Source organism: Diabrotica undecimpunctata, chromosome 9, assembly GCF_040954645.1.
Source record: "Diabrotica undecimpunctata isolate CICGRU chromosome 9, icDiaUnde3, whole genome shotgun sequence".
Lineage (NCBI taxonomy): Eukaryota > Metazoa > Arthropoda > Insecta > Coleoptera > Chrysomelidae > Diabrotica > Diabrotica undecimpunctata.
Window position 1 is genome coordinate 80,186,064 of NC_092811.1, and position 27,373 is coordinate 80,213,436.

The following is a 27,373-nucleotide window of genomic DNA, read 5'->3' on the forward strand; positions in this document are numbered from 1 at the left end:
ATTTTAAGTCAACCTCTTATCACTACCGTATCATTACCGTATAAGTTGAATTTTATTATTACAAATTTTTGTGAAGAATATACTTTTATTTATTGTTTTTTCGCAACTTAATGTACAAATAATTTTAAACTGTTGAATGTATCAATATCATTTATTAATCAAGGATATCAGCTACCATCTGAGTAGATAAATACTTGTCCAAATATTCTGGTCAAAATTACGCAAGCCAAACGTATTAATGAAAATTTTATTGGTCAATGGTAAGGTCTTTATTTTAAGGTCTCGTCTGTATTGATAATCAGGAATAAAAAGATGTTAATTAAGAAACAGAATACAGTTTAAATGTGTATTCTAAGATATAACATTGTGTTTTCGACAAGAAATACAAGACTAATTTAATATGTTTTTTGAAAAGTGTGGGTTTGCTACATTTTGTGTATTATTTGTTATTGTTTGTGAGTCCAAATATTCTCCTAGATACAATGTGGTAAGTATTAATATCGTAATGTAGGCAGATTTTGATTTTTTCCACTTATAAAACAATTTAAAATATTTGTCTACAATTACATATCATAGATATTACTATTTTGAATAAATTTCAATTAAACATTTAAGTAAATACAATTAACAATTGAATTGAATAATTCGAAAAAAAAATTTCGATTCTATAGATGGTTTGTCTATCCGTCCGTCTGTAATAAAAACTGTAATAGATAAAGAAAAACCTTGTTGTTTTACCACGTTTTTATTTTCCTCCTGATTTTCTTGCTGTTTTTCATCATTATCATTATTAAATTTTCAAACATTGCTGTTTCTTGCTTCTTCCCAACAAACGTAGGGTAAACCACCCAGTTATTGGTACTTTAAGGAAAAGAGTTGTTTAAACATTAGATTTGCTAATATCGGTAACATTATAGGGGGATATTTTGACTTTTTTTATAATTTGCTATTATTACTGAAAACAAATTAAATATCATTTTATTATAAATATTAAGGAAAATAGTGCAAAAATAGGTTATTTTAGACATTATGTACATTTCCAAATTATTGGCAGTTATATTCTAGTTATTGGCATAATTTTTATATCAAAATATTGATTGAGCATTGAAAACAAAACTATATATATATATATATATATATATATATATATATATATATATATATATATATATATATATTAGTATATTTTACTTTGAGCTAGTATAAAAACAGTTATTTATTTTACTCAAGTTCAATAAATTTATAAAACATAACTTTAATTGATTCAATTAGTATGCTATTCTAATATATCTCAATTTTTTTTATATTACAGACGCCAAATTTTAATTCACTTATTTTAAAGTTATCTCAAGGATTTCTCTGGATTCTTAAATACCTTTACCTTGTAATAGTTTTAAAATATGCAAAAAAGTAAAAAAAAAATGTCAAATAAAATAATAATTTAAATATATTCATTAAATACTTTGCAAACAAGTGTATTACATATATAAAGCGTAAGTCAGTATACCATATTCTGACAATTTAGAAACTTTGCAGTCCAGACTTAATTCCCTTTAATTAATATACTATGCTACCTTTCAAGCTTCTACACAATTAAACAAACTTTATAAAATTTTGTTAATGATTCCGTTTCAAAATTTCTCTGAGATTTTTTAAAATCACGTCTTGTATTCTCGTGTAGAACTCGTGTAGGTTTAAGAGTATCTACCACTTCGTTTAAAATTAGAGCAAAGTTACTTTTACTTAATTGTTCAAATGACAATACAGTCTACAAGGAACAAGGATTTGGACCACTCATCATCAGAGAGAGATATTTTTGTTTTTCTGCAGTTTTTTTTTTCTTTTATTGATAACACAATTTTTACACGTAATTTAGAAAGGATATAAATATTTTGATTAGGAGAGTTAGAATAGTTTGGGATTTTGAGATTTCAATTAATATTGTTTGTACCATAAATTTTGATTGTTCACGTACGGAGAACAAAATTTTGAGAATCCTTATATGAGATTTGTTTATTGAAAACTTTTGAGTGTGAATTATTTCATTATTTTTATTTCAATATATAGTGTTAGATCATATGTGTTTTTTATTATTCCGGTATTCTCTGGACCTTACCTTTCACATGTAATAGCATAGATATTGAAGCACGAATTTAACCCTGAGATAAAAGAATTAAAAATTGTGATAGAGTCATAATCATATCATTTAAATAATTTTAATAAAAGAAAAAATTTAATTAGCTAATTATTGCTTGGCGCACCAAGACTTTAAATATCACAATAACTGGCTTCCAAAACGTGGGGCTTGAAAATATCGCAGCTTTACATTTGAAGGAAGGGAAAGAGATCTGGAATAAGTACAGGTGATCCAGAGATAAAAACATATAACATTGAGGGAATTTGAATTTGAAAGTATTTTGACAATTTTTCCAGAGAATATAAATTTGATTTATTGATTGATCGTAGTTAGTGGATATTTACTGCTATTGAATTATTTGATTTTATTTTCTTTACCAATCGTACATTTGATATTTATTTTGAATTATTTGAATTTTACTGATTGCATATTTGATATTTGTCGTGAAAATTTAATACATTTGGGGAGAAATATTGTCGTGTTCTGACACATATGGAGTGTTGTAAAATTTCACATTTGGCGGGGACAAAAACAATAACAAAAAGTAACAACATGTCTGTCACAAGGAGACAAAGTAAAATGCAGGAAAGGAAGGAGGATAACAGAGAAGATGAAACAATTTTGGAAGAAGTATCGGATAATGAAGGAAATATGACAATAGTTGAGGAGAGAAAAGAACTATCAGGAATAGATAAAATATTACAACTAATGCAACTCCAGTCACAAAAAATGGATGAAACAAAACAAACAATGGCAGAAACAAAACAAACAATGAAAGAAAACCAACGGGAAACAAGGCAAGCAATAGAACTAAATAACAGAAATATAGAGCAGCGTTTGGAAAACTATGAACAAAAATTAGAAGAAAATGATAGAAAAATGGAAAAGCGTTTGGACAAATATGAAAATGAGGTAAAAGTCTGTTTAGAAAAAGTCAGAGAAGAAACAGAGAGGAAACTAGAGATGCAGAGAGAAGAAATAGAAACTAAAATGAAAGATATTAAGACTGTACAGAAAAAGGAATTAGAACAGTTAGAAACAAAATTTGAAATGGCTTTACAAGAAGACAAGAAAGAAATAGAAAAACAAATTGAGGATATCAGAAAACAACGAGAGATGGGAGACAGGAGAGAAGTACTCATCCAAAGTCCGGGTGACATAAAAATACAGTTTGGCGGGGATATTCGGAAAACACACCCAGTACCGTTTGTTAAAAATTTGAAAACCAAATTACAACGTATTAGATATTTTGACGATTGCAAAGAAACAATTAGAAACCATTTAAAAGAAGGAGCAGCGTTATGGTATGAAAGCAAGGAAGATGAGTTTGAAAATTGGACAGATTTTGAAAATAAATTTCTCAACTATTTCTGGGGGAAAAATAAACAGAGAGAAATCAACCAAGAGCTACAGAATGGAAAATATCACGAAAAAATGGGAATATCTGAAGAAAGATATGCTTTGCAGATATATAACAATTCAAAATATCTAGAATACAAATATTCTACCGAACAGCTGGTAGAAATGATCAGCAGACATTTTGAGGAAACGTTGGAAGATCACGTGATTTTGAGAAACTATCAAGATATTGATAGTTTGTGCCAATTCCTTCAATTAAAAGAAGCGAAAAGAAAAGAAATGAGAAATAGAAGACAACATGACCAATATAATGGACCGGAAAGAAGGTATTCATCAAATTATGACCAGAGAAACCGACATCCCAGATCAACAAACGAATATAGGCCGAGAAATTACAATAATTACAATAGACAACAAAATTACGATAACCGGAATGATACACAAAATAGAACAAATGAAAATCACAACAGGAATAGAGATGCACAAAATCCTCCGAATAGGAATACTAACGAACAAAGGGACGATAGAAATAACCAGAGCTTCCAACAACAAAATAGAAGGGAGATGAATCATGTAGCAATAGGAAACGACAGACAAATTTCTAATTCTAATCTAATATTTTTAGATGCATTTATAAAACATAAAGCGATTAAAATTGTGATTGATTCTGGATCGGAGATATCGCTAATCAATAAAAAACTAGTAAAAGAATTAAATTTGGACAGATTTGTGTATAAGATTCCTAGGGTTGATTTAGTGGGTGCAAACAATAAAAATTTGACGACAGTAAACGAAGGCTTGGGAGTACAGATAAGAGTGGGAAACAAATTCCATATTATGAAATGTGTGGTGATTGAAGATTTAAATCATGATATGATAGCGGGAATTGATGAATTGAGGAAAAAAGATATCACCATAAATTTTTCGGAAAATAAACTGGAAATCAGAGCAGAACCAGACAACACAGGAGAAGAAAAGCAAACAGATAGGAAAACAAATTCTGGAAGGATCAATGCACAGGAAAAACGCAAAGAAATCGATATGACTGTAGAGGATAAACCGAAAGTACAAGAACAAGATCTAACAGAAAAGAAAAAGAGAAGGAAGAAAAAGAAGAAGAGTTCGAAAAGAAAGCAGGAAAATAAGATGGAGACCAAAAAAAAAACAGGAAATAGAAGGTACAGAAGAATTGTTGGCAACCGACGTTAAAACAGAATGGAAGCAGGAAGAAAAAGAAGGTATCATCAGAGAAATGAAAGGAATAGAAACATGGTGCTCGGAATACCAAAGGGAATTAGAGGATAAAAGGAAAACAGAAGAAAAAATGGCACTGATGGACGAGAATCCAGAATTTTGTGAAGAAGTATTATGGACAGTGAACACATGTGAACAAAAGGTGGATGAAAGAAAAATAAATTGTGGAAAAAACATGGAGAAGGAAATAGAGAAGATTTTAGGAAACCATGGAGATTTTGTTAATAAAGTAAATCAAGTGGTTAAAAATTATGAACTTTCTTTTAAGGGAAAATACTTGGAAAAATTTAAAACGAAAATATATCCAATCCCGTATAAAGACAGGCAATATACGGGGTATTTTAACATTCACGACATTTGTCAGTATCATAAGTAGATTTTAATAACATAGTGAAATAATTTGATCCTAGAAAACTTTTGTCATTTTTAAAATTTAACAAAGAGTTTTCGGCAGATCAAATGGCGGGGATTTGTTATGATATGTAAAATCGAGAAAAATATTGGTTTGTTTAAAATATTTCAAAGTTCAAAAAAACATTAAAATAATTCAGATAAGTAGGATAATATCCAACAAACATTTCGAAGAAGGAGAGTTATTAATTTCTTGAATTACCTGTACTAAACAAAATGTAAGCTTTGCATAAATTATTTCTTTGTTATACTTGAGTGACCCGCATAATTTTAAGTGAAAACAAAAAGACAATTGAACGGGGTTTTCCAAAATACATTAATGCAGTGATTAGAGACAAATAGAAGAGATTTTAGAAAGAGGTTTTTGTTAGTTTTTAAGAATTATAGAAAATATTATTTGTAAATAAGTTTTAGGAAATTTTATAATTATAGGTAAAATTTTGTTTGTTATCGAAATGAAAAAATGGGGGAATTGTGACGAGTTTTGATTGGCGGAGATTGAAAAAGGTGGGATAAGTATGTAGGAAAAAATTTAGCGAGATTGAGGAGAGAGAAAAGATATGAGTCAGTTGGTTTCCAAGTCTGTAAGAGGAACAGTGATTGTTCTCTGGTCGGTTCCTGAAATGTAGCAAGCAGTAGTGTTGAATGTTAGTGAGTTTTTGTGGAGTTAGTGTATCTGACAGAAGCTGAAGCAGCAAAATATTGTAAGTCATATTTCTCTACTTATATTCCAAGAGTCACTGTTCAGGCCAACGAGAGATTCAGTTTATCGTAAAGAGAAGATATTCCAAGAGTCATTTTTCACTCGGGCCAACGAGAGATTCAGTTTATCGAGAGGAGAAAGGCTATCATAAGTTGAATGATTTGTGCTTTTGAAGGAGATCATTAAGGAGGATATACTTGCTACAATCTGTGTAAGATTGCTGGTTACATAGGGAGCGGTTGAGAGGAGACAATACAGTCTACAAGGAACAAGGATTTGGACCACTCATCATCAGAGAGAGATATTTTTGTTTTTCTGCAGTTTTTTTTTTCTTTTATTGATAAAACAATTTTTACACGTAATTTAGAAAGGATATAAATATTTTGATTAGGAGAGTTAGAATAGTTTGGGATTTTGAGATTTCAATTAATATTGTTTGTACCATAAATTTTGATTGTTCACGTACGGAGAACAAAATCTTGAGAATCCTTATATGAGGTTTGTTTATTGAAAACTTTTGAGTGTGAATTATTTCATTATTTTTATTTCAATATATAGTGTTAGATCATATGTGTTTTTTATTATTCCGGTATTCTCTGGACCTTACCTTTCAAATGTAATAGCATAGATATTGAAGCACGAATTTAACCCTGAGATAAAAGAATTAAAAATTGTGATAGAGTCATAATCATATCATTTAAATAATTTTAATAAAAGAAAAAATTTAATTAGCTAATTATTGCTTGGCGCACCAAGACTTTAAATATCACAATAACTGGCTTCCAAAACGTGGGGCTTGAAAATATCGCAGCTTTACATTTGAAGGAAGGGAAAGAGATCTGGAATAAGTACAGGTGATCCAGAGATAAAAACATATAACATTGAGGGAATTTGAATTTGAAAGTATTTTGACAATTTTTCCAGAGAATATAAATTTGATTTATTGATTGATCGTAGTTAGTGGATATTTACTGCTATTGAATTATTTGATTTTATTTTCTTTACCAATCGTACATTTGATATTTATTTTGAATTATTTGAATTTTACTGATTGCATATTTGATATTTGTCGTGAAAATTTAATACATTTGGGGAGAAATATTGTCGTGTTCTGACACATATGGAGTGTTGTAAAATTTCACATTTGGCGGGGACAAAAACAATAACAAAAAGTAACAACATGTCTGTCACAAGGAGACAAAGTAAAATGCAGGAAAGGAAGGAGGATAACAGAGAAGATGAAACAATTTTGGAAGAAGTATCGGATAATGAAGGAAATATGACAATAGTTGAGGAGAGAAAAGAACTATCAGGAATAGATAAAATATTACAACTAATGCAACTCCAGTCACAAAAAATGGATGAAACAAAACAAACAATGGCAGAAACAAAACAAACAATGAAAGAAAACCAACGGGAAACAAGGCAAGCAATAGAACTAAATAACAGAAATATAGAGCAGCGTTTGGAAAACTATGAACAAAAATTAGAAGAAAATGATAGAAAAATGGAAAAGCGTTTGGACAAATATGAAAATGAGGTAAAAGTCTGTTTAGAAAAAGTCAGAGAAGAAACAGAGAGGAAACTAGAGATGCAGAGAGAAGAAATAGAAACTAAAATGAAAGATATTAAGACTGTACAGAAAAAGGAATTAGAACAGTTAGAAACAAAATTTGAAATGGCTTTACAAGAAGACAAGAAAGAAATAGAAAAACAAATTGAGGATATCAGAAAACAACGAGAGATGGGAGACAGGAGAGAAGTACTCATCCAAAGTCCGGGTGACATAAAAATACAGTTTGGCGGGGATATTCGGAAAACACACCCAGTACCGTTTGTTAAAAATTTGAAAACCAAATTACAACGTATTAGATATTTTGACGATTGCAAAGAAACAATTAGAAACCATTTAAAAGAAGGAGCAGCGTTATGGTATGAAAGCAAGGAAGATGAGTTTGAAAATTGGACAGATTTTGAAAATAAATTTCTCAACTATTTCTGGGGGAAAAATAAACAGAGAGAAATCAACCAAGAGCTACAGAATGGAAAATATCACGAAAAAATGGGAATATCTGAAGAAAGATATGCTTTGCAGATATATAACAATTCAAAATATCTAGAATACAAATATTCTACCGAACAGCTGGTAGAAATGATCAGCAGACATTTTGAGGAAACGTTGGAAGATCACGTGATTTTGAGAAACTATCAAGATATTGATAGTTTGTGCCAATTCCTTCAATTAAAAGAAGCGAAAAGAAAAGAAATGAGAAATAGAAGACAACATGACCAATATAATGGACCGGAAAGAAGGTATTCATCAAATTATGACCAGAGAAACCGACATCCCAGATCAACAAACGAATATAGGCCGAGAAATTACAATAATTACAATAGACAACAAAATTACGATAACCGGAATGATACACAAAATAGAACAAATGAAAATCACAACAGGAATAGAGATGCACAAAATCCTCCGAATAGGAATACTAACGAACAAAGGGACGATAGAAATAACCAGAGCTTCCAACAACAAAATAGAAGGGAGATGAATCATGTAGCAATAGGAAACGACAGACAAATTTCTAATTCTAATCTAATATTTTTAGATGCATTTATAAAACATAAAGCGATTAAAATTGTGATTGATTCTGGATCGGAGATATCGCTAATCAATAAAAAACTAGTAAAAGAATTAAATTTGGACAGATTTGTGTATAAGATTCCTAGGGTTGATTTAGTGGGTGCAAACAATAAAAATTTGACGACAGTAAACGAAGGCTTGGGAGTACAGATAAGAGTGGGAAACAAATTCCATATTATGAAATGTGTGGTGATTGAAGATTTAAATCATGATATGATAGCGGGAATTGATGAATTGAGGAAAAAAGATATCACCATAAATTTTTCGGAAAATAAACTGGAAATCAGAGCAGAACCAGACAACACAGGAGAAGAAAAGCAAACAGATAGGAAAACAAATTCTGGAAGGATCAATGCACAGGAAAAACGCAAAGAAATCGATATGACTGTAGAGGATAAACCGAAAGTACAAGAACAAGATCTAACAGAAAAGAAAAAGAGAAGGAAGAAAAAGAAGAAGAGTTCGAAAAGAAAGCAGGAAAATAAGATGGAGACCAAAAAAAAACAGGAAATAGAAGGTACAGAAGAATTGTTGGCAACCGACGTTAAAACAGAATGGAAGCAGGAAGAAAAAGAAGGTATCATCAGAGAAATGAAAGGAATAGAAACATGGTGCTCGGAATACCAAAGGGAATTAGAGGATAAAAGGAAAACAGAAGAAAAAATGGCACTGATGGACGAGAATCCAGAATTTTGTGAAGAAGTATTATGGACAGTGAACACATGTGAACAAAAGGTGGATGAAAGAAAAATAAATTGTGGAAAAAACATGGAGAAGGAAATAGAGAAGATTTTAGGAAACCATGGAGATTTTGTTAATAAAGTAAATCAAGTGGTTAAAAATTATGAACTTTCTTTTAAGGGAAAATACTTGGAAAAATTTAAAACGAAAATATATCCAATCCCGTATAAAGACAGGCAATATACGGGGTATTTTAACATTCACGACATTTGTCAGTATCATAAGTAGATTTTAATAACATAGTGAAATAATTTGATCCTAGAAAACTTTTGTCATTTTTAAAATTTAACAAAGAGTTTTCGGCAGATCAAATGGCGGGGATTTGTTATGATATGTAAAATCGAGAAAAATATTGGTTTGTTTAAAATATTTCAAAGTTCAAAAAAACATTAAAATAATTCAGATAAGTAGGATAATATCCAACAAACATTTCGAAGAAGGAGAGTTATTAATTTCTTGAATTACCTGTACTAAACAAAATGTAAGCTTTGCATAAATTATTTCTTTGTTATACTTGAGTGACCCGCATAATTTTAAGTGAAAACAAAAAGACAATTGAACGGGGTTTTCCAAAATACATTAATGCAGTGATTAGAGACAAATAGAAGAGATTTTAGAAAGAGGTTTTTGTTAGTTTTTAAGAATTATAGAAAATATTATTTGTAAATAAGTTTTAGGAAATTTTATAATTATAGGTAAAATTTTGTTTGTTATCGAAATGAAAAAATGGGGGAATTGTGACGAGTTTTGATTGGCGGAGATTGAAAAAGGTGGGATAAGTATGTAGGAAAAAATTTAGCGAGATTGAGGAGAGAGAAAAGATATGAGTCAGTTGGTTTCCAAGTTTGTAAGAGGAACAGTGATTGTTCTCTGGTCGGTTCCTGAAATGTAGCAAGCAGTAGTGTTGAATGTTAGTGAGTTTTTGTGGAGTTAGTGTATCTGACAGAAGCTGAAGCAGCAAAATATTGTAAGTCATATTTCTCTACTTATATTCCAAGAGTCACTGTTCAGGCCAACGAGAGATTCAGTTTATCGTAAAGAGAAGATATTCCAAGAGTCATTTTTCACTCGGGCCAACGAGAGATTCAGTTTATCGAGAGGAGAAAGGCTATCATAAGTTGAATGATTTGTGCTTTTGAAGGAGATCATTAAGGAGGATATACTTGCTACAATCTGTGTAAGATTGCTGGTTACATAGGGAGCGGTTGAGAGGAGACAATACAGTCTACAAGGAACAAGGATTTGGACCACTCATCATCAGAGAGAGATATTTTTGTTTTTCTGCAGTTTTTTTTTTCTTTTATTGATAAAACAATTTTTACACGTAATTTAGAAAGGATATAAATATTTTGATTAGGAGAGTTAGAATAGTTTGGGATTTTGAGATTTCAATTAATATTGTTTGTACCATAAATTTTGATTGTTCACGTACGGAGAACAAAATCTTGAGAATCCTTATATGAGGTTTGTTTATTGAAAACTTTTGAGTGTGAATTATTTCATTATTTTTATTTCAATATATAGTGTTAGATCATATGTGTTTTTTATTATTCCGGTATTCTCTGGACCTTACCTTTCACATGTAATAGCATAGATATTGAAGCACGAATTTAACCCTGAGATAAAAGAATTAAAAATTGTGATAGAGTCATAATCATATCATTTAAATAATTTTAATAAAAGAAAAAATTTAATTAGCTAATTATTGCTTGGCGCACCAAGACTTTAAATATCACAATAATATATATATATATATATATATATATATATATATATATATATATATATATATATATATATATATATATATATATATATATATATATATAATATAATTCGTTACTGTTCCGTTTCAAAACTGGATATCTCATTACTATTGTTCTCTAATGTTAATAAACCAGTTTATAATTTCTAGTATATTGTACTTTGAGCTAGTAAAATAACAATTATTTATTTTACTCAAGTTCAATAAATTTATAAAACAAAACGTTAATTAATTCAATTAGTATGCTGTTCTAATATATCTCAATTTTTTTATATTACAGTCGCCAAATTTTAATTCAGTTATTTAAATGTTATCTCAAGGATTTCTCTGGGTTCTTAAATACCTTTACCTTGTAACAGTTTCAAAATATGCAAAAAAGTAAAAAAAAAAAAATCTCAAATAAAATAATAATTTAAATATATTGATTAAATACTTTGCAAACAAGTTTATTACATATATAAAACGTATGTCGGTGTATCATATTCTGACAATTTAGAAACTTGGCAGTTCAGACTTAATTCCCTTTAATTAATATACTATGCTACCTTTCGAGCTTCTACACAATTAAACAAACTTTATAAAAATTTTTTAATGATTCCGTTTCAAAATTTCTCTGGGATTGTTTAAAATCACGTCTTGTATTCTCGTGTAGAACTCGTCCGCTAGCCGCCTGCATTAGTCCTGCTTCCAAAACCTAACCTCCTCTATCCTCTGGATAGTGACTTATCTCAATGCTAGTACAAATTAATTGTATATAATAGTGCTATTAAACCTGCTACCCACGTCTCAGTCAGCATACAAGGAACCAAAACTACATTCACTTTACTTTTATATTAACCAGTTCAAAAAAAAATAAGATCGTTTTCTTTCTCAACACAAACACAACATTTTTTTTAACTGGTAAAACCTTTCGGTATATAAACTCTCTCTTTGATCTTATTCGGTTTAGGGCACATGCACAGATGATGATCTTCGTTCTACTGTAACAAAAGCTTTTAACCACAAATTCCCTTTCATACTTTCTCTCTCTCAACCAGACATATTCTAGCATTTTCAAACAACCCAAAGTTTCATTTTTTTTTCTCTTTAAGATATTCCAATAATATGTTTTAATTTTTTCCTTCAGCAATTAAACAAAACCGCTTTGCAGTAATTCAAACTTTCTCCCGGAACGGGGCTCCCGAAAACAAATAGTCGTTTGGATTTTTCAAACCATTCTTAACCTTCTTTTTTTCGTTGAATTCTTTTAATAACAAACTAATATTTCTTTTTTTTATACACAAACCAATTTCACCGGAAAGAATTTTTTAATATGCAATGATCACTTTCATTCACTTGCATATTGCAGATTTATATCATAACAATATAAAAGCTCCATAAAACAATATATATATATATATATATATATATATATATATATATATATATATATATATATATATATATATATATATATATATATATATATATATATATATATGTTTAACCTTGAACTAGCTTAAGTTCTCCGGCTTCAGATTTCATCATCCCATTCCCATAGAAACCGCTGAGCACGCTGTAGAAGAACTTTGTACGAACCGTTCGCCAGTATTCATGGGAATAGCGATTCAGCACTTCATACCAAACCTATAAATTACACAAACCTGTAAATTTTGAACACCCTGTAAATAAATGTTTAATAAAAAAATCGGTAAGATAGTTTCGAAACAAATTCAGATTTCTGCTTTAATCTGGAGCCTTCTAAAAATTGCAAGGCATAGCCAGACGTTGATAAAGATGTTAATAGAGACATGGGGAATCTAAAATTTGCATTCCACGACATGTCTCCTCAACTAAGCAGAAATCCTTAAAGAATTTGTTTCTTGTACTCATACAGAGTAGATCCGAATAAAATGAAAAAGACAGAAAAGATTTGATTTCACGTTCAACGCGTCTATGTATCTGTTGATATGTATTTCGACTTAATAAGTCTCATCAGAACAGTTATTCATAGCCGTTCTTAACGTGAAAAATAATCTTCTCTGTCTTATTAGGAAGCAACAATAAAATGGCTTCGTTATGGACGCAATAGCGACATCTGATAGAAAAATCGGTAAGATAGTTTCGAAACAAATTCAGATTTCTGCTTTAATCTGGAGCCTTCTAAAAATTGCAAGGCATAGCCAGACGTTGGTAAAGATGTTAATAGAGACATGGGGAATCTAAAATTTGAATTCCACGACATGGAGTTGAGGAGACAAGTTTTATGAAACGAAAAATAAGAGAGTTAATAACTGAATTGTGTTGGGCGGGATGATGATGTTACTGGGCATTGAGAAAACAGTTTGTATGGGTGGGTTTGCGATACACGGAATAGAAAAAAATGTAAGGTGTTCTTTTCTTAATAAGAACATCAAGAAATGGCAAAGATACTTAAGACTCAATTTCCATCGTGATTTGAATACTAGGATGTATTTTATTTTGGTGGGAAAGGAAGAAATTTAATGTGTTTAACCATCGCGCCATATGTCACGAGTGAGGGGAGTAGCCAGATTGAGACCTTAAACTCGAACAAAATCATCTTCCTTGATAATGGCCTCAAAATGGGTGACGAAACGAGTTTTAAATTCTCAACGCGATTCTTCCCGAGAACTAGGGTGTTTCACGGCGTATTTATGTTTATATATCGAAAATTACTTACACGATATTTATGAAAATTGGTTTATGGGGATTACAAGTTATGACGAACTTCTAGATAATAATATAAATCCAGATAATAACTAATGTGAAAGGTAAGATATTTACTGTTTTATTTCTTCTTCTTCTTAAAGTGCCTATCCGTTCCGGACGTTGGCGATCATCACGGCTATCTTCACTTTGCTTATTGCAGCGCGGAACAGTTCAGTGGTAGTCGTGTTATACCACTTTCGCAAATTTTGAAGCCAGGAAATGCGTCTTCTTCCCTGTTTTATTTAAGCAAGCATAAAGATGTCATGATTATCATAATTGGCGTTATTTCTGGTTATAGGCACTTTTACAAAGTAATATGTATAAATGGTTTTTTTAGATTTTTTTTAGTTTATTGTGTCTTAACTACAAGGTTATTAACACTAGTATCTACTATGCTCTGATCAAGTTTCAAGTGGCTAAGAATACACTTTGTAATAATATATTGAACAGTTTTTGATTCACTAAACTTTTCATAGACAGGTAATTTCATCGAAGCTATTAGGTGTCCATATATCAGCCGTGTGTCCGTATAGTTGACCGGATTTGATATCTGATTTGGTTGTAATTGCTTCCTTTGTAGCAGTATCAACAGTCTTATTACCTTAAATGCCAACGTAAGAAATAATCCAGATTAATGTTATATTTTTTCCAGAAAAGTGTGATAGTTCGTTGCTTCATGTATGGCATGTAATAATGGATGTTCGGAATATATATTTAATAAAGTCGATGGAGGACGTCAAATCTGTATATATTGCAGCATTATTGGCTTTGGTTTGGTTACATAGACATTTTAGTGCCTCAATTCGAGGAGGAGATCCGACTCCTGCCTCAATTTTAGATGCATCTGTGTAGAGAATCTCGTCAAATGAGTTTAGGTTAATCAGCTCTAGAAAAGATTGTTTCAGAATTTGGCTATTATGTAATAATTATTAAACGAAAGGTTAATTTTTAAAATCGTATTAATTCAAGGAGGAGTTGATGAGATTATATCATGAGTATCTGTTATTGTAAAATCAACACGTCGTAAAAAATTTTAAATAGTGTCTGGTATTTATTTACCAAGAAGTTAGTTCAATTGCTGCTTTTTGAATTAAGTTTGTTGTTGTAAATGTATCTTTACCTCGGCAATATATAATCAGGTCATCAGCGTATAAGTTGTACTTCAAGGGTTGCGAATATTTTTGCAAATATCATTGTTAGTTATTATAAATAAAGTAAAATTTGCAACTGATCCTTGGGACATCTCGTTGTCCTGGACGTAGATTAAGGAAGCTTTCCCATTAACTAGTACTTTAAAGCGGCGACCAAAGAGAAAATGTTCAAAAAAAGCTAATGTACTTCCAGTAATATTGTATTCTTTTAATTTGCTCAAAACATTAGAACGTAGTAGAGTATCGAAGACTCTCTTGATGTCAAATGATCTTGATATTAAATCTTGCTTGTTTTGAAAGGCAGTTGTGATCTCTATTTGTATTTTGTAACATTACTAAGTTGTCAGCCGTCCTTTGGGATGAACGGTATCTGGATTGAGCTGAATCTAAATTTTTGTATTTTTCTAGATACTACATTAGTCTTTTGTTTTTTACATTTACTAGCAGCTTACATAAATAGCAGGTTACTAAAATAGCACGATAATAATTTGGATTATATGGGGATTTGTCCTATTTCTCGGTTAGTATAACGATAAATTCTTTCCATAATTTGGGAATTTTTTGAACGGCAGATATGCGAAAATTTTTTAAGAATATGAATGGTATCGGGAACTGCAGCTGAATTTTAGCAAATTGGAAGAATTTAAGAGTCGCTGTAGTGTGAATAAAGTGTTTAAAACAGAAGAGTTAAATTTAAAAAATTAAAAAAGATATTGTACACCGGTTTCTTGATCATCGGTTACTGAATTACTTTTCTTTAAAATAGCTGGAATTCTTGTGTGCTCGTTTTTCCCCGCATTTAATTAAGTTTCTTCGAAACTTGAGAAGGGGCAGTACTATGAGTTAAAATGGAAACTTTGTTCTTTTATGAGTGTTGATAAAGATTATACTACGCCTTCGCTCTAATTTTTTTAAAGCAAATGAGGTTCTTGCAATTTCTGTTCAGGCGATACGTATAAAGACCAGTTTCCATCAAGGTGTTAATTTTCTTATAGAAGTTATTAAACTTTTTCCTACGTAAATATCAGCAGCGGAGATAATGCATTTGTTAAAATTATCTATATCATTATCTATATTTCTGGAGAAGAAAATTTGTTCCATTTGATGGTCCAGTTCAGTTCTGAAACTTGCCTAGTCAGCATTAGAACTTTTCCACTTTATTGCTGATCCTGTTGATTTTTCTTCATTATTTGTTATGAGAATGGGAAAATGGTTACTATCATATAGATCATCTACAACATTCCATGTTAGAAAAGGATATATTTTGGAATCGCATAAACTTAGGTCAAGATTAATAATTAGACGTACAACAAACGAAGGCGTAAAACAAAGGCTCTATAAAAGTGTGGAAGTTCAAATACAAAATTTTGAACTTTTGTTATTAATTGTTATAATCTACGTAGAACTTAACAAAAAAAAATTGGATGCTTCACTTTTTTAACTTCTTATTAAAAATAATTTAATTTTTAAAATTTTTAATAATCAGAAATAACGACAATACTTTTTCTTAGACGGTCTACAAAAATAAAACAATAAATATCTTACTTTTAATATTAAACCACAATTATCTCCAAAAGTATTATGTTTAGGTATATAAAACTGTTGAAAGACAGTGCACTTTTTTTTAATAAAATTATAACATACAGGGTGTTTAAAATTATTAAATTACGGTGGTTTGATGTTTAAAGGAATGACGTATCATTTATCAATACCCTGTATTTAGAAATTCTACTTCGATGTAAATTTCGGAAAAAAAGTCACCTAATCTTTGTATACAAAAGTTTTCTAGACATTATGTTTGTAAATGGATAAGCTATTAAATTTAAAAAGGTCTATTTTTTGGACTTACATACTATATACATATATTTTACTGATAAAAATATATACTAATGTACATATTTTTTGTTTGCCTCGAAAAAACCGTAAAATTGGCTTTTCTTGGCAATTTTAGTTGTTTTCTGCAATTTACGCTAAAAGTAAGCGTTCAGAATAACTTTTATTTTAAAATCATAGAAAATGTGGTTATGAAGTGAAAAAGGCAATTTTTTATAATTTGTTTAAAATTTATTGCACATAAATTGGCTGCCATATAAAATGCTCGGTAAACTTTTTAACTTAGCGTACTGCCATCATAATATACAAATTAAGACAAGTTTGAGCATGTGGGTAAAACAATAACCTTTTTCGATAAAAGCCACCTGCCTGGCATCTTAAGCAAGATATAAAACATGGTTTATTTGAGAATATTTATTTCCAAAGCAATTTATTAATTATTACTATTATTTACGACGTTAATTGAATAAGTTTACATTAGTCATAAACATTTATTACCTCAAATATTAATAGAAAACAAAAAAAAATTTAAAAAAAAATGTTTAAATAAATTAAATGGTTTATTTAACAATTTATTTATTTATTTATTACATATCCGTAACGTACGCAAAAAGTAAATACAAATTAAAAAAAGAAACGTCGAAATCCATAAACAAGGACTAGAGATACAGTATCTCCTATACAAGAAGGTTAACAGCTCCTTCCCCCTCTACCGCCCCCGCGAGTTTCATAGACGGCCAATTTTAAGGACCACATTTTGAAGCTGTGTGGACGATTGTTTTAAAAGGCAATCTTTTTAAAATTGTGTACAATCAAAGTTTAAGGTATGTTTTTTCAAATGAAGTTAATTAGATCACTTTTAATTGTTATAAACACAGCTGCTATCAATTTAAAAAAGGGACTAACTTCATCCCAAATTAGGATAATTTAAATTTAAATTAAAACATATTAGGTTTGACAAAAACATACCTAATTAAAATTAAAATATATTAACACAACGAACTTGTAAGATCAAATAAGTTGCTTGCAATTGAGAAATGCAATTTTAAAGTCAATAGTTGTTTGTGTTTATTTCTATTGTAAAAATAAACGGAAATCGTATTTTAGATAAGTTTCTTGGAAAATATCTAGAAAATTTTTTTTTTTTGCATTACAAGCAAAATATTAATATGTTAAAAAAACTATATGTAGACCAGTATTTTGGTAAATTAATTTGGTATATTTGTTTATGATTATTGATTCCGTAACGATAGAAAAGGCCTACAAAGATGATTATGTTGGTATCCGTTTATATTAAATTAATAATGAATAAACTGTACTTTAGCTTATATTATAGAGGATATATAAACTTTTAATATTTCAGATGGAATTAACAAATCAAATGGGAATGACGGCTGAACCTCATAAGGTTATTACAGAAGATGGATATATCTTAAAGATATTTAGAATAAAACCTCTAAATAGGATGGAGCAAGAAAATCGAGAACCAGTATTATTACAGCATGGCATGCTTGGATCGTGCGAACATTTTCTACAGGCCAAAAATAACTCCTTAGCTCTAATATTATTTAACAATGGTTTCGATGTATGGCTAGGAAATAGTAGAGGTAATTTTTATTCTCGAAAGCATGTATCGCTGGATGCTGACAGAGATAAGGAATTTTGGTTTTATACGTAAGTTTTAACTTTTAAATAATTTCAGAATAGTTAACAAGAAATAATATTTAAACCATTTAAATAAATGAATACCATACTTTAAGTTAATAAATGAATAAAATCAGACGAAATTAAAATAAAGTGATTATGAAAAATTAATAGTATTAACCTGGTATTGTGTCTTTTTATAAAGATAAGATTATCTGCAAAAAATCGAGTCATCGAGCCTTTAGAAGTTTAGTAAGATTGTTAATAATATTATGTAATGACACTAAAAATAATGTAGGGATAGGGATAGTAGTCCCGATCCTTTAGGTATTCCAAAAACACCGGTTCACCGAAAAACGAATATTCCATAAATGTAGTTCTTTCCTAATAATAAATTTTCGGCAAGTGCTAAATGCCCTTTTCAAATCAATACAGTATTGCTTGGTTAATAATCCATATATATATATATATATATATATATATATATATATATATATATATATATATATATATATATATATATATATATATATGGATTATTAACCAAGCCATACTGTATTGATTTGAAAGTAATGAAAGTAAACAAGTGAAATGTAATGGTATGTCTCGCAAAACAGAAAACCCAAAAAAGTATATCGATGGAAGGCAACCGTATATAGGTATTTCTGACTATTGGTCGTCTTCAGTACGGTGCAGTCAAGTTAGAAAAGGAGCATGTTAACTTGGGAAAGGATCACTAGAGGAGCAATGCAATATATATATATATATATATATATATATATATATATATATGTATATATATATATATATATATATATATATATATATATATATATATATCATGAATGTGTTGCTTGTGTGAGTCCATTTCAAAAGGTAAAAGAAATAATAAATTAGACTTACTCACAATCAATTTAAATTGATTGTGAGTAAGTCTAATTTATTATTTCTTTTATCTTATATATATATATATACATATATATATATATATACATATATATATATATATATATATATATATATATATATATATATATTTATATATATATATATATATATATATATATATATATATATATATATATATATTGTTATGATGTGTTTTTTGTTTGAATGATGAGCAATGAGTATTTTTAATAATATAATATATAGGGTTTTTATCGCGGTTCTCAAAGAATTAGTTTGTAAGTACTTTTTTTAAATTATCTTTATTATAACTATTATGAAACACACATATATATCTAACCTAGTCAATGTAAATTTAAAATAAACTATCTTTAAACTGATATTCTTATAAAACTAATTAAATTCTATAGACAATCTAAAATTTAAACAAACTATCTTCAAAATTGAAATTGTTATGACACTAACTAAATTATATTAACAAAATTTTGTACCTTTCTTTCACTGAATGCCTAAATGAACTATTTTCCACTAAGTATATAGATTCTAATCACCACTGAAAGTCTTCGTACTTCGGTTATCCTTGTTTTTTGTGAAATTACTTTTTTCAATTATCAGCTTCTACCAATTTAAGATATAGTTTTCTTCACCAGCATTTGTACACCACCAACCAAACCAGCAAACAGCATTTATATTTATTCTTCTTTTCAATATACCAATATCCAATTATTATAAGTTGATTTATACTAATCTCCAACCATAATATAATTTAATTTCTTCCAATATACCTTTTTTTATCTTCAATAATTATTTGTGTATAATTATAAATGTGCATTAAATTATATGCATAATTTTTAATCTTCATTTAACTCACTATATTAAACTATTGGACTATTTGTACTTGATTCACTGACTCTAACTAACTTTCATAATAAACTGCTTGACTTCTGACTAAAAACTTCTAAAAACTGCTTAAAACTCTTCTGACTGCACTATCTAAAACTTTTCTGACTAAAAACTTTCAAAAACTGCCATCTTGAATCCAAATCACGGGTATTTATATCTTTTGGACATTCTAGAACCATCTCGTAAGAGATCATGTTCCAATTTGTTCTATTTCATACTTGTATGAATTTTCTGGAACAAACCATTTCGCAAACATGGCCATCTCCGGAGATCCAGAGAATTCCATTCTTTTCTATTAATAATTTTGTTTACATTTAGGCTTTTCAGATCAGAATATATAATTAAATTAGTAACTTAACATTCTAATTTAATAAAATACACATTTCAAACAATATATTATTATAACCCACTTTATATTCGTAAATATTTTTAAACGTCACTTCAGAGTATAAATATCTGTCAATCTCCGAGAGTATTTTTGGTTGCCTAAGCACATGGCTCACTTATATATATTTACAATATTAAAATACAACTTTTTACAATTATTATGCTAATTTATTAAAAATGCCCTCACATAAATATATTTTTATTAAATTCTCTAGTATATAACTTATTTAAAACAACCAAATATCTAATATTATGTAGTATATAACTTATAAATTATTTTCTATAAACCCTAATCGTCACAATACCCCAAAAATAATATTTAAAATAAATAATTTACTTATTATTTTTTTAAATATTAATTTTCTCATACCTTATTAAATTTAATAAATCAAATTTTTTTTTATTTATTTAAAATGTGTTAAATACATCCCTGTTCGCTGTCTATGTCAAAGCAGAGAACAACGGAGCACAGTTCGGCTATTCTATGGTCAAACTGTCATGTCAAATGGAGAGAATAAAATATAACCTTAATTAAAAATATAATGGATATTGTGTTCTGTTTATTTATAGACAAATTCTAGGAATTATTTCCATTCAAAATAACTTTCATCAATATAAATTGGTAAGTTTTTCCACTTTATTATATTAGAAAGACATTTTTATAGCAATTCTAGTATCGAACCCCAAATTATGATTTTTAGGGTATCAAACAATTTCCATATGTACAAAATTCAACAAGTATGATGTCAAATTTATTCAAAATAATGAAATCTACCATCTACCATTTAACAAATCAAGTCTATTGAATAAAATGGATATATCAGTAAGTTATTAGTGTTATTATATTTGTGTTAAAGGTATAGAAAATATTATTCAATCTCTTCATGATATTGAAAAATGTCGTTGATATGAAATATGCCTCTTAGTCTGTTCTCTGCATCTATTAACACATAACTATTTAGTCCATTCTGATTTTCAATTGTATATGGACCTTCAAACATTGGTTGTAATTTCTTACAACGGTTTTCTTTAACATTACTTTTTCTAAGTGAACGAATTAATACTAGGTCTCCTTTTTGAAATGTGATTGGTTTTTTTATATTTCGATTTTGTCTTCTGATATATTTTTCAGCTTTCCTCCTAATTCGGTTATTCACTTTCTGCATTACTTGTTCTAACATATCCTGATTATATTCACTAATCCACTTTCTGTTTCCTATATGGCCAAACATTAAATATTCTGGTACTTCTTCTGTATTCAAATTATGTGTATTATTTAAAAAATACTCTACTTGTGGTATATGTTGCTGCCAAGTTTCATGTTGGTTTTGGCACAGTATCCTTAAATATTTTATAACTTCTTTAATATATCTTTCTGCAGGATTTGCCTGAGGATGTCTGATACTTGTAAAATGAATGTTGATTCCCTTTTTCTCACAAAATGTCCGAAATTTTTGGTTGTTAAAATATGTAGCATTATCTATTATGCAATTTCTAAATGGTCCTATTTCTTCGAAAAATTGATTAATATATAATTTTAATGTTTTAACATTTGTTCTGGAGCAGGGATATAGTTTAATAAATTTTGTATATAAATCAACTATCACTAGTATATGCTTTTTTGCTGTTGGACTGAGAACTAAATTTGAAATAAAATCCATGGAAACTGTATTTAGTTTTTCATATACAACATTAGATTTATATGTGTTCTGGTTTTTGAAATTCTTTTCTTTGTTTAGTTGACATATTGGGCATTGGGTAGTAATTTCTTTTGCTATACTTATGTCATTCTTTGCAAAATAATTGTCCCTAAATAGCATCCATAGCTTTCTTGAACCAATATGCATATAATTGTTATGTAAATTTTTCAATATTTTCTTTGCTAAAGTTCTAGTTATTACATATACTTCTATGCCATTTATTATTTTATAATATACCCCATCTTTCCTAAGGACTTTTTGTTTTTCACTCAAATTGATCTGATCTCTTATAATTTCTTCTTTAGAATATAATCCGGTACTTTCTACTAATTGATTTAATCCAATTTTTATTGTTCGCTGCCCTTTTTGTGATGTATTTTCTAACCTTGATAAAGCATCTGCCACTATATTGGATTTTCCAGAAATGTATTTGATTTCAAAGCAGTATTCACTAAGTATTAGACTCCACCGATGTATTCTACTGTTTCCATATTTGTTATTTAATATAGACGTTAAAGCTTGGTGATCTGTTTCTATTGTAAATTCATTACCCAACAAATAAAATCTTAATTTTGTGACACAGTGTATTATACTTGCTAGTTCTAATTCTGAAACTGAGTAACCCTTTTCATGTGGCTTTGTAATTCTTGAAATGAATTGTATTGGGTATTCGACCCCATCATGTATTTGTAATAATACCCCTGATAATCTCTCTATTGATGCATCTGTTCTTAGTATGAATGGCTGTGTATAGTCAGGATAGTATATTTTCAAATTTGACAAAAAAATGTTTTTAATTTCTTGGAATGCTAGTTCTCTTCTCTGATCCCATCTCCATTTTACACCTTTTCTCAGTAGTTCAAGTAATGGAATTTCTTTTATACTTAGATCTGGTATCATCCTTTTATAATAATTAATTATTCCAATAAATCCTCTTAAAGTTCTTAAATTGTGTGGTGTTTTATATTCCTGAATGACTTGTGTCCGTTCTGGATCCATTTCGATTCCCTTAGTGTTAAGTTTATAACCTAGATATATGACTTCTTTTTGAAAAAATGTACATTTTTCTTGATTTATTTTTAGTCCCACTTTGTCTAATCTATTTATTATAATTTTTAGGTGTTTCTCATGATCTTCAGCCGTTTTAGAAAAAATTAAGATATCATCAATGTAGTGAATTACAAAATGTTCATATTGATCCAAAATATCATGAAGACATCTACATAGAGCACTGCAAGATGATTGAAGTCCAAATGGTACTACTTTGAATTGATATACTACTCCATCTATCTGAAATCCTGTATACTGTCTACTTTTTCTTTCTAAAGGTATTAACCAGAAACTATGCTGTAAATCGATTTTAGTGAAAAATGACATTCGTGTAATTCTTCCTAATATTCCATCTATACTCATTGGTGCTTCAAATTGCTTTTCCGTAATCTTGTTGATATTCCTTGCATCCAAACATAACCTGATTTCACCTGATCTTTTTCGTACTACTACTATGGGGTTAATAAAACGTGTGTCTGCCTTCTCAATGATCCCATCTTCTAACATATTATTAATTGTTTTGTTTACTTCTTCTCTGTATTTATATGGTATTTGGTATGATTTTGTTTTAAAATCTTTTTCTTCTTTAACTTTTATACTATGGATATAATTTTGTGCAATTCTATTTTCTTTATTGACAAGTCCCTTGTGTTGCTGCAATATGGAAATGACTATTGATTTATATTCTTCAGGGCAATTTAAAACTTTTATCATATCTTCTTCTTTACAAATAAAATTATTCTTCATTATATACTCATTATTCCTTGCTTCCAATTTTACGCACTCCGCCTCGTAGGCATCCATCTGCTTAAAATTTCCATTCCTTAAATATTCACTACAATAATTATTCTTTACATTCTTTTGGGACATTTCCCTATCATCAAAATACATTTCTTCTTCATAAACATCATTATTTTCTTTTAATAATATCCTATCAACTCTTATTCCTTCTTCTACCTCATCTTTCTGCATAAATTTAATTATTTGCCCTTCCAAAGTTACCATTTTTTCTTCAAAATCTATCTTTACTTTCTTCTTTTCCAATTCATCATTTCCCATTAATATATCAACACATAAATCCTTGACAATAAATCCTTGCATATTAATTTCTTTATTAAGAATATTAATTTTAAAATTGGCTAGTTTATCAATTTCACCCAACTTCTTATTATTTGCACCAATAATTTTAATTTTTGGAATCTTTATTATATCTGCTAGTTTTAATGTATTAAAAATAAAATTCTCCGAGACTAAAGTACTTTCTGAACCAGTATCTATCATAATCTTAATCATTTTATTTTTGGCCAAAGCATTTATATAAATAAAATTAATAGATTCAATAATTTTATCTTCATCTAAAGAAATAAATTCAGAAGGTTTTTCATAATAGCAATGGCCTAACTTGTAATTCAGAAAGTTTACTGCACAAAATTTTGATTATTAGAATTGTCAGATTGTATCTGACCACTTGGATCTGATGTCCTATGTCTTTCCCTACTATGACTTCTACTCACATTTTCCTGCCTTGTACTATTTTGTTCCCTGTCTTCACAGCTTCTATTCCTTCGAACACAATTTACCTGTCTGTTATAGTTAGGTCGCTCTGTATTTCTTCTATTATTAAAATCTTGTCTATTATTATTAGTACTGTCATTAAAATGTTGTCTATTATAATTAGTATTATTATTAAAATTTTGTCTATTATAACTAGTATTATTATTAAAGTTCTGTCTATTTGGATTACTGTTATTATTATTAAAATTTTGTAAATTATTACCATACCTAGTATTAATGTTATATGATTGTCTATATTGTTGAATATCATTTTTATTATATTGAAAGTTATTGTTTTTTCTGTTGTTATTATTACTTGTCATATTGCCTCTTTGTATTCTTTGAATAAAATTAATAAAACTATCTATTGTTTGAATATTTTGTACAGTTACGGTTTGCACAACATCAGCATCAAAATGTCTAGATACATTTAAGACTGTTTCATCCTCTCTAAGTGGTGGTTCTAAATATTTTGCAACTGTTATCAATTTCAATGCATAATCTACCATATTTGATTTTAAATTTTGATTATACTTTCCAAAATATAGAATTTCTCTAAACTTTGCTTGCTCTAATTCACCCCAATAATAATTTAAAAATTTATTTTCAAATGTTTGAAAGTTATCTAAATCATTTTCAATACTAGCAAACCAAGTTGCTGCATTGTCATTTAATGTCACTCTAATATAATCTTTAATATCATTAATATTATTCACAAATCTTAATTTATGTTTTAAACTATTTATGTATACTCTAGGATGCAAATTTTTTATATTACCAGAGAATTTAATCCCAGTCTCATTTGTTAAATTTAAATAAGGTCTCCCTATGTCTCTCATTTGTGAAATATCATCTATTCTCTGTTCCACATTTCTTATTTGATTACTATTTATTTGGATATTTTGTTGTATATCGTCTAATTTTTCTTCTGTGTTTCTTCTGTCTTCGTTAATTTTTACTTCTAAGTTACATTTCTGTAACTCTATTTTCTGTTCTATATCTATCTTATTATCTTGAATAATCCTCTTTACTTCTGTCCTCTCATTGTCTATCCGTTTCTTGTAGTCATTCCGTATACTTTTTATTTCATTTGCTACTTTTTTCTCTGCAGCTTCAAGTTTTTTATCCATTTGTTTTACAATTTTATTATTATTATCTTCTATTTTCTTTTCTAATTTTCTATAATTCTCTTCCAATTTCTGTTCCATTTTTTTCATGTCTTCTTTGACTTCTTTTGAATTCTCTTCCAATTTTTTTATGTCTTCTTTGATTTCTTTTGAATTCTCTTCCATTTTCTGTTCCATTTTTTTCATGTCTTCTTTGATTTCTTTTGAATTCTCTTCCATTGTCTTGTTCATCTGCATCATTAATGACATCAAAGCTGCCATATTGACATTTTCCTCTCTTTCTGGATTCATTTCTGCAGTGTCTTGTGGAACTTGAACTAAACTCTCCTCTTGTATAGGTTGTGTTTCTATTTCCACATCTTCTTCATTCTTTTTGCTTCTTGTACCTTTCTTTCCTTGAGACATTTTGAGACTTTACTTGTTCAAATATAATTAAAAATAAAATCTATAATTTTTCCTTTCTACTGATAATTAATTCAATTATATGAGAGCACTTATCTTCCCAAACTAATTCTTTTAAATAGAGAGCCACCGCGTTGGGCGCCAAATTGTTATGATGTGTTTTTTGTTTGAATGATGAGCAATGAGTATTTTTAATAATATAATATATAGGGTTTTTATCGCGGTTCTCAAAGAATTAGCTTGTAAGTACTTTTTTTAAATTATCTTTATTATAACTATTATGAAACACACATATATATCTAACCTAGTCAATGTAAATTTAAAATAAACTATCTTTAAACTGATATTCTTATAAAACTAATTAAATTCTATAGACAATCTAAAATTTAAACAAACTATCTTCAAAATTGAAATTGTTATGACACTAACTAAATTATATTAACAAAATTTTGTACCTTTCTTTCACTGAATGCCTAAATGAACTATTTTCCACTAAGTATATAGATTCTAATCACCACTGAAAGTCTTCGTACTTCGGTTATCCTTGTTTTTTGTGAAATTACTTTTTTAAATTATCAGCTTCTACCAATTTAAGATATAGTTTTCTTCACCAGCATTTGTACACCACCAACCAAACCAGCAAACAGCATTTATATTTATTCTTCTTTTCAATATACCAATATCCAATTATTATAAGTTGATTTATACTAATCTCCAACCATAATATAATTTAATTTCTTCCAATATACCTTTTTTTATCTTCAATAATTATTTGTGTATAATTATAAATGTGCATTAAATTATATGCATAATTTTTAATCTTCATTTAACTCACTATATTAAACTATTGGACTATTTGTACTTGATTCACTGACTCTAACTAACTTTCATAATAAACTGCTTGACTTCTGACTAAAAACTTCTAAAAACTGCTTAAAACTCTTCTGACTGCACTATCTAAAACTTTTCTGACTAAAAACTTTCAAAAAC

At 28.6% G+C, this 27,373-nt stretch overlaps 1 protein-coding gene across 1 annotated transcript in view; it reads left to right on the forward strand.

The window, feature by feature from the left end:
• The first annotated feature begins 211 nt into the window (after positions 1-211).
• The window catches only part of LOC140451181 (lipase 1-like), a 103,538-nt gene continuing 76,376 nt past the window's right edge, over positions 212-27,373 (forward strand). Inside the window, exons 1-2 of the mRNA XM_072544915.1 lie at positions 212-487; positions 18,074-18,384. Of these exons, the coding sequence (XP_072401016.1) occupies positions 401-487; positions 18,074-18,384 (398 nt within the window). The 5' untranslated portion in view covers positions 212-400. The remainder of the gene's footprint in view (positions 488-18,073; positions 18,385-27,373) is intronic.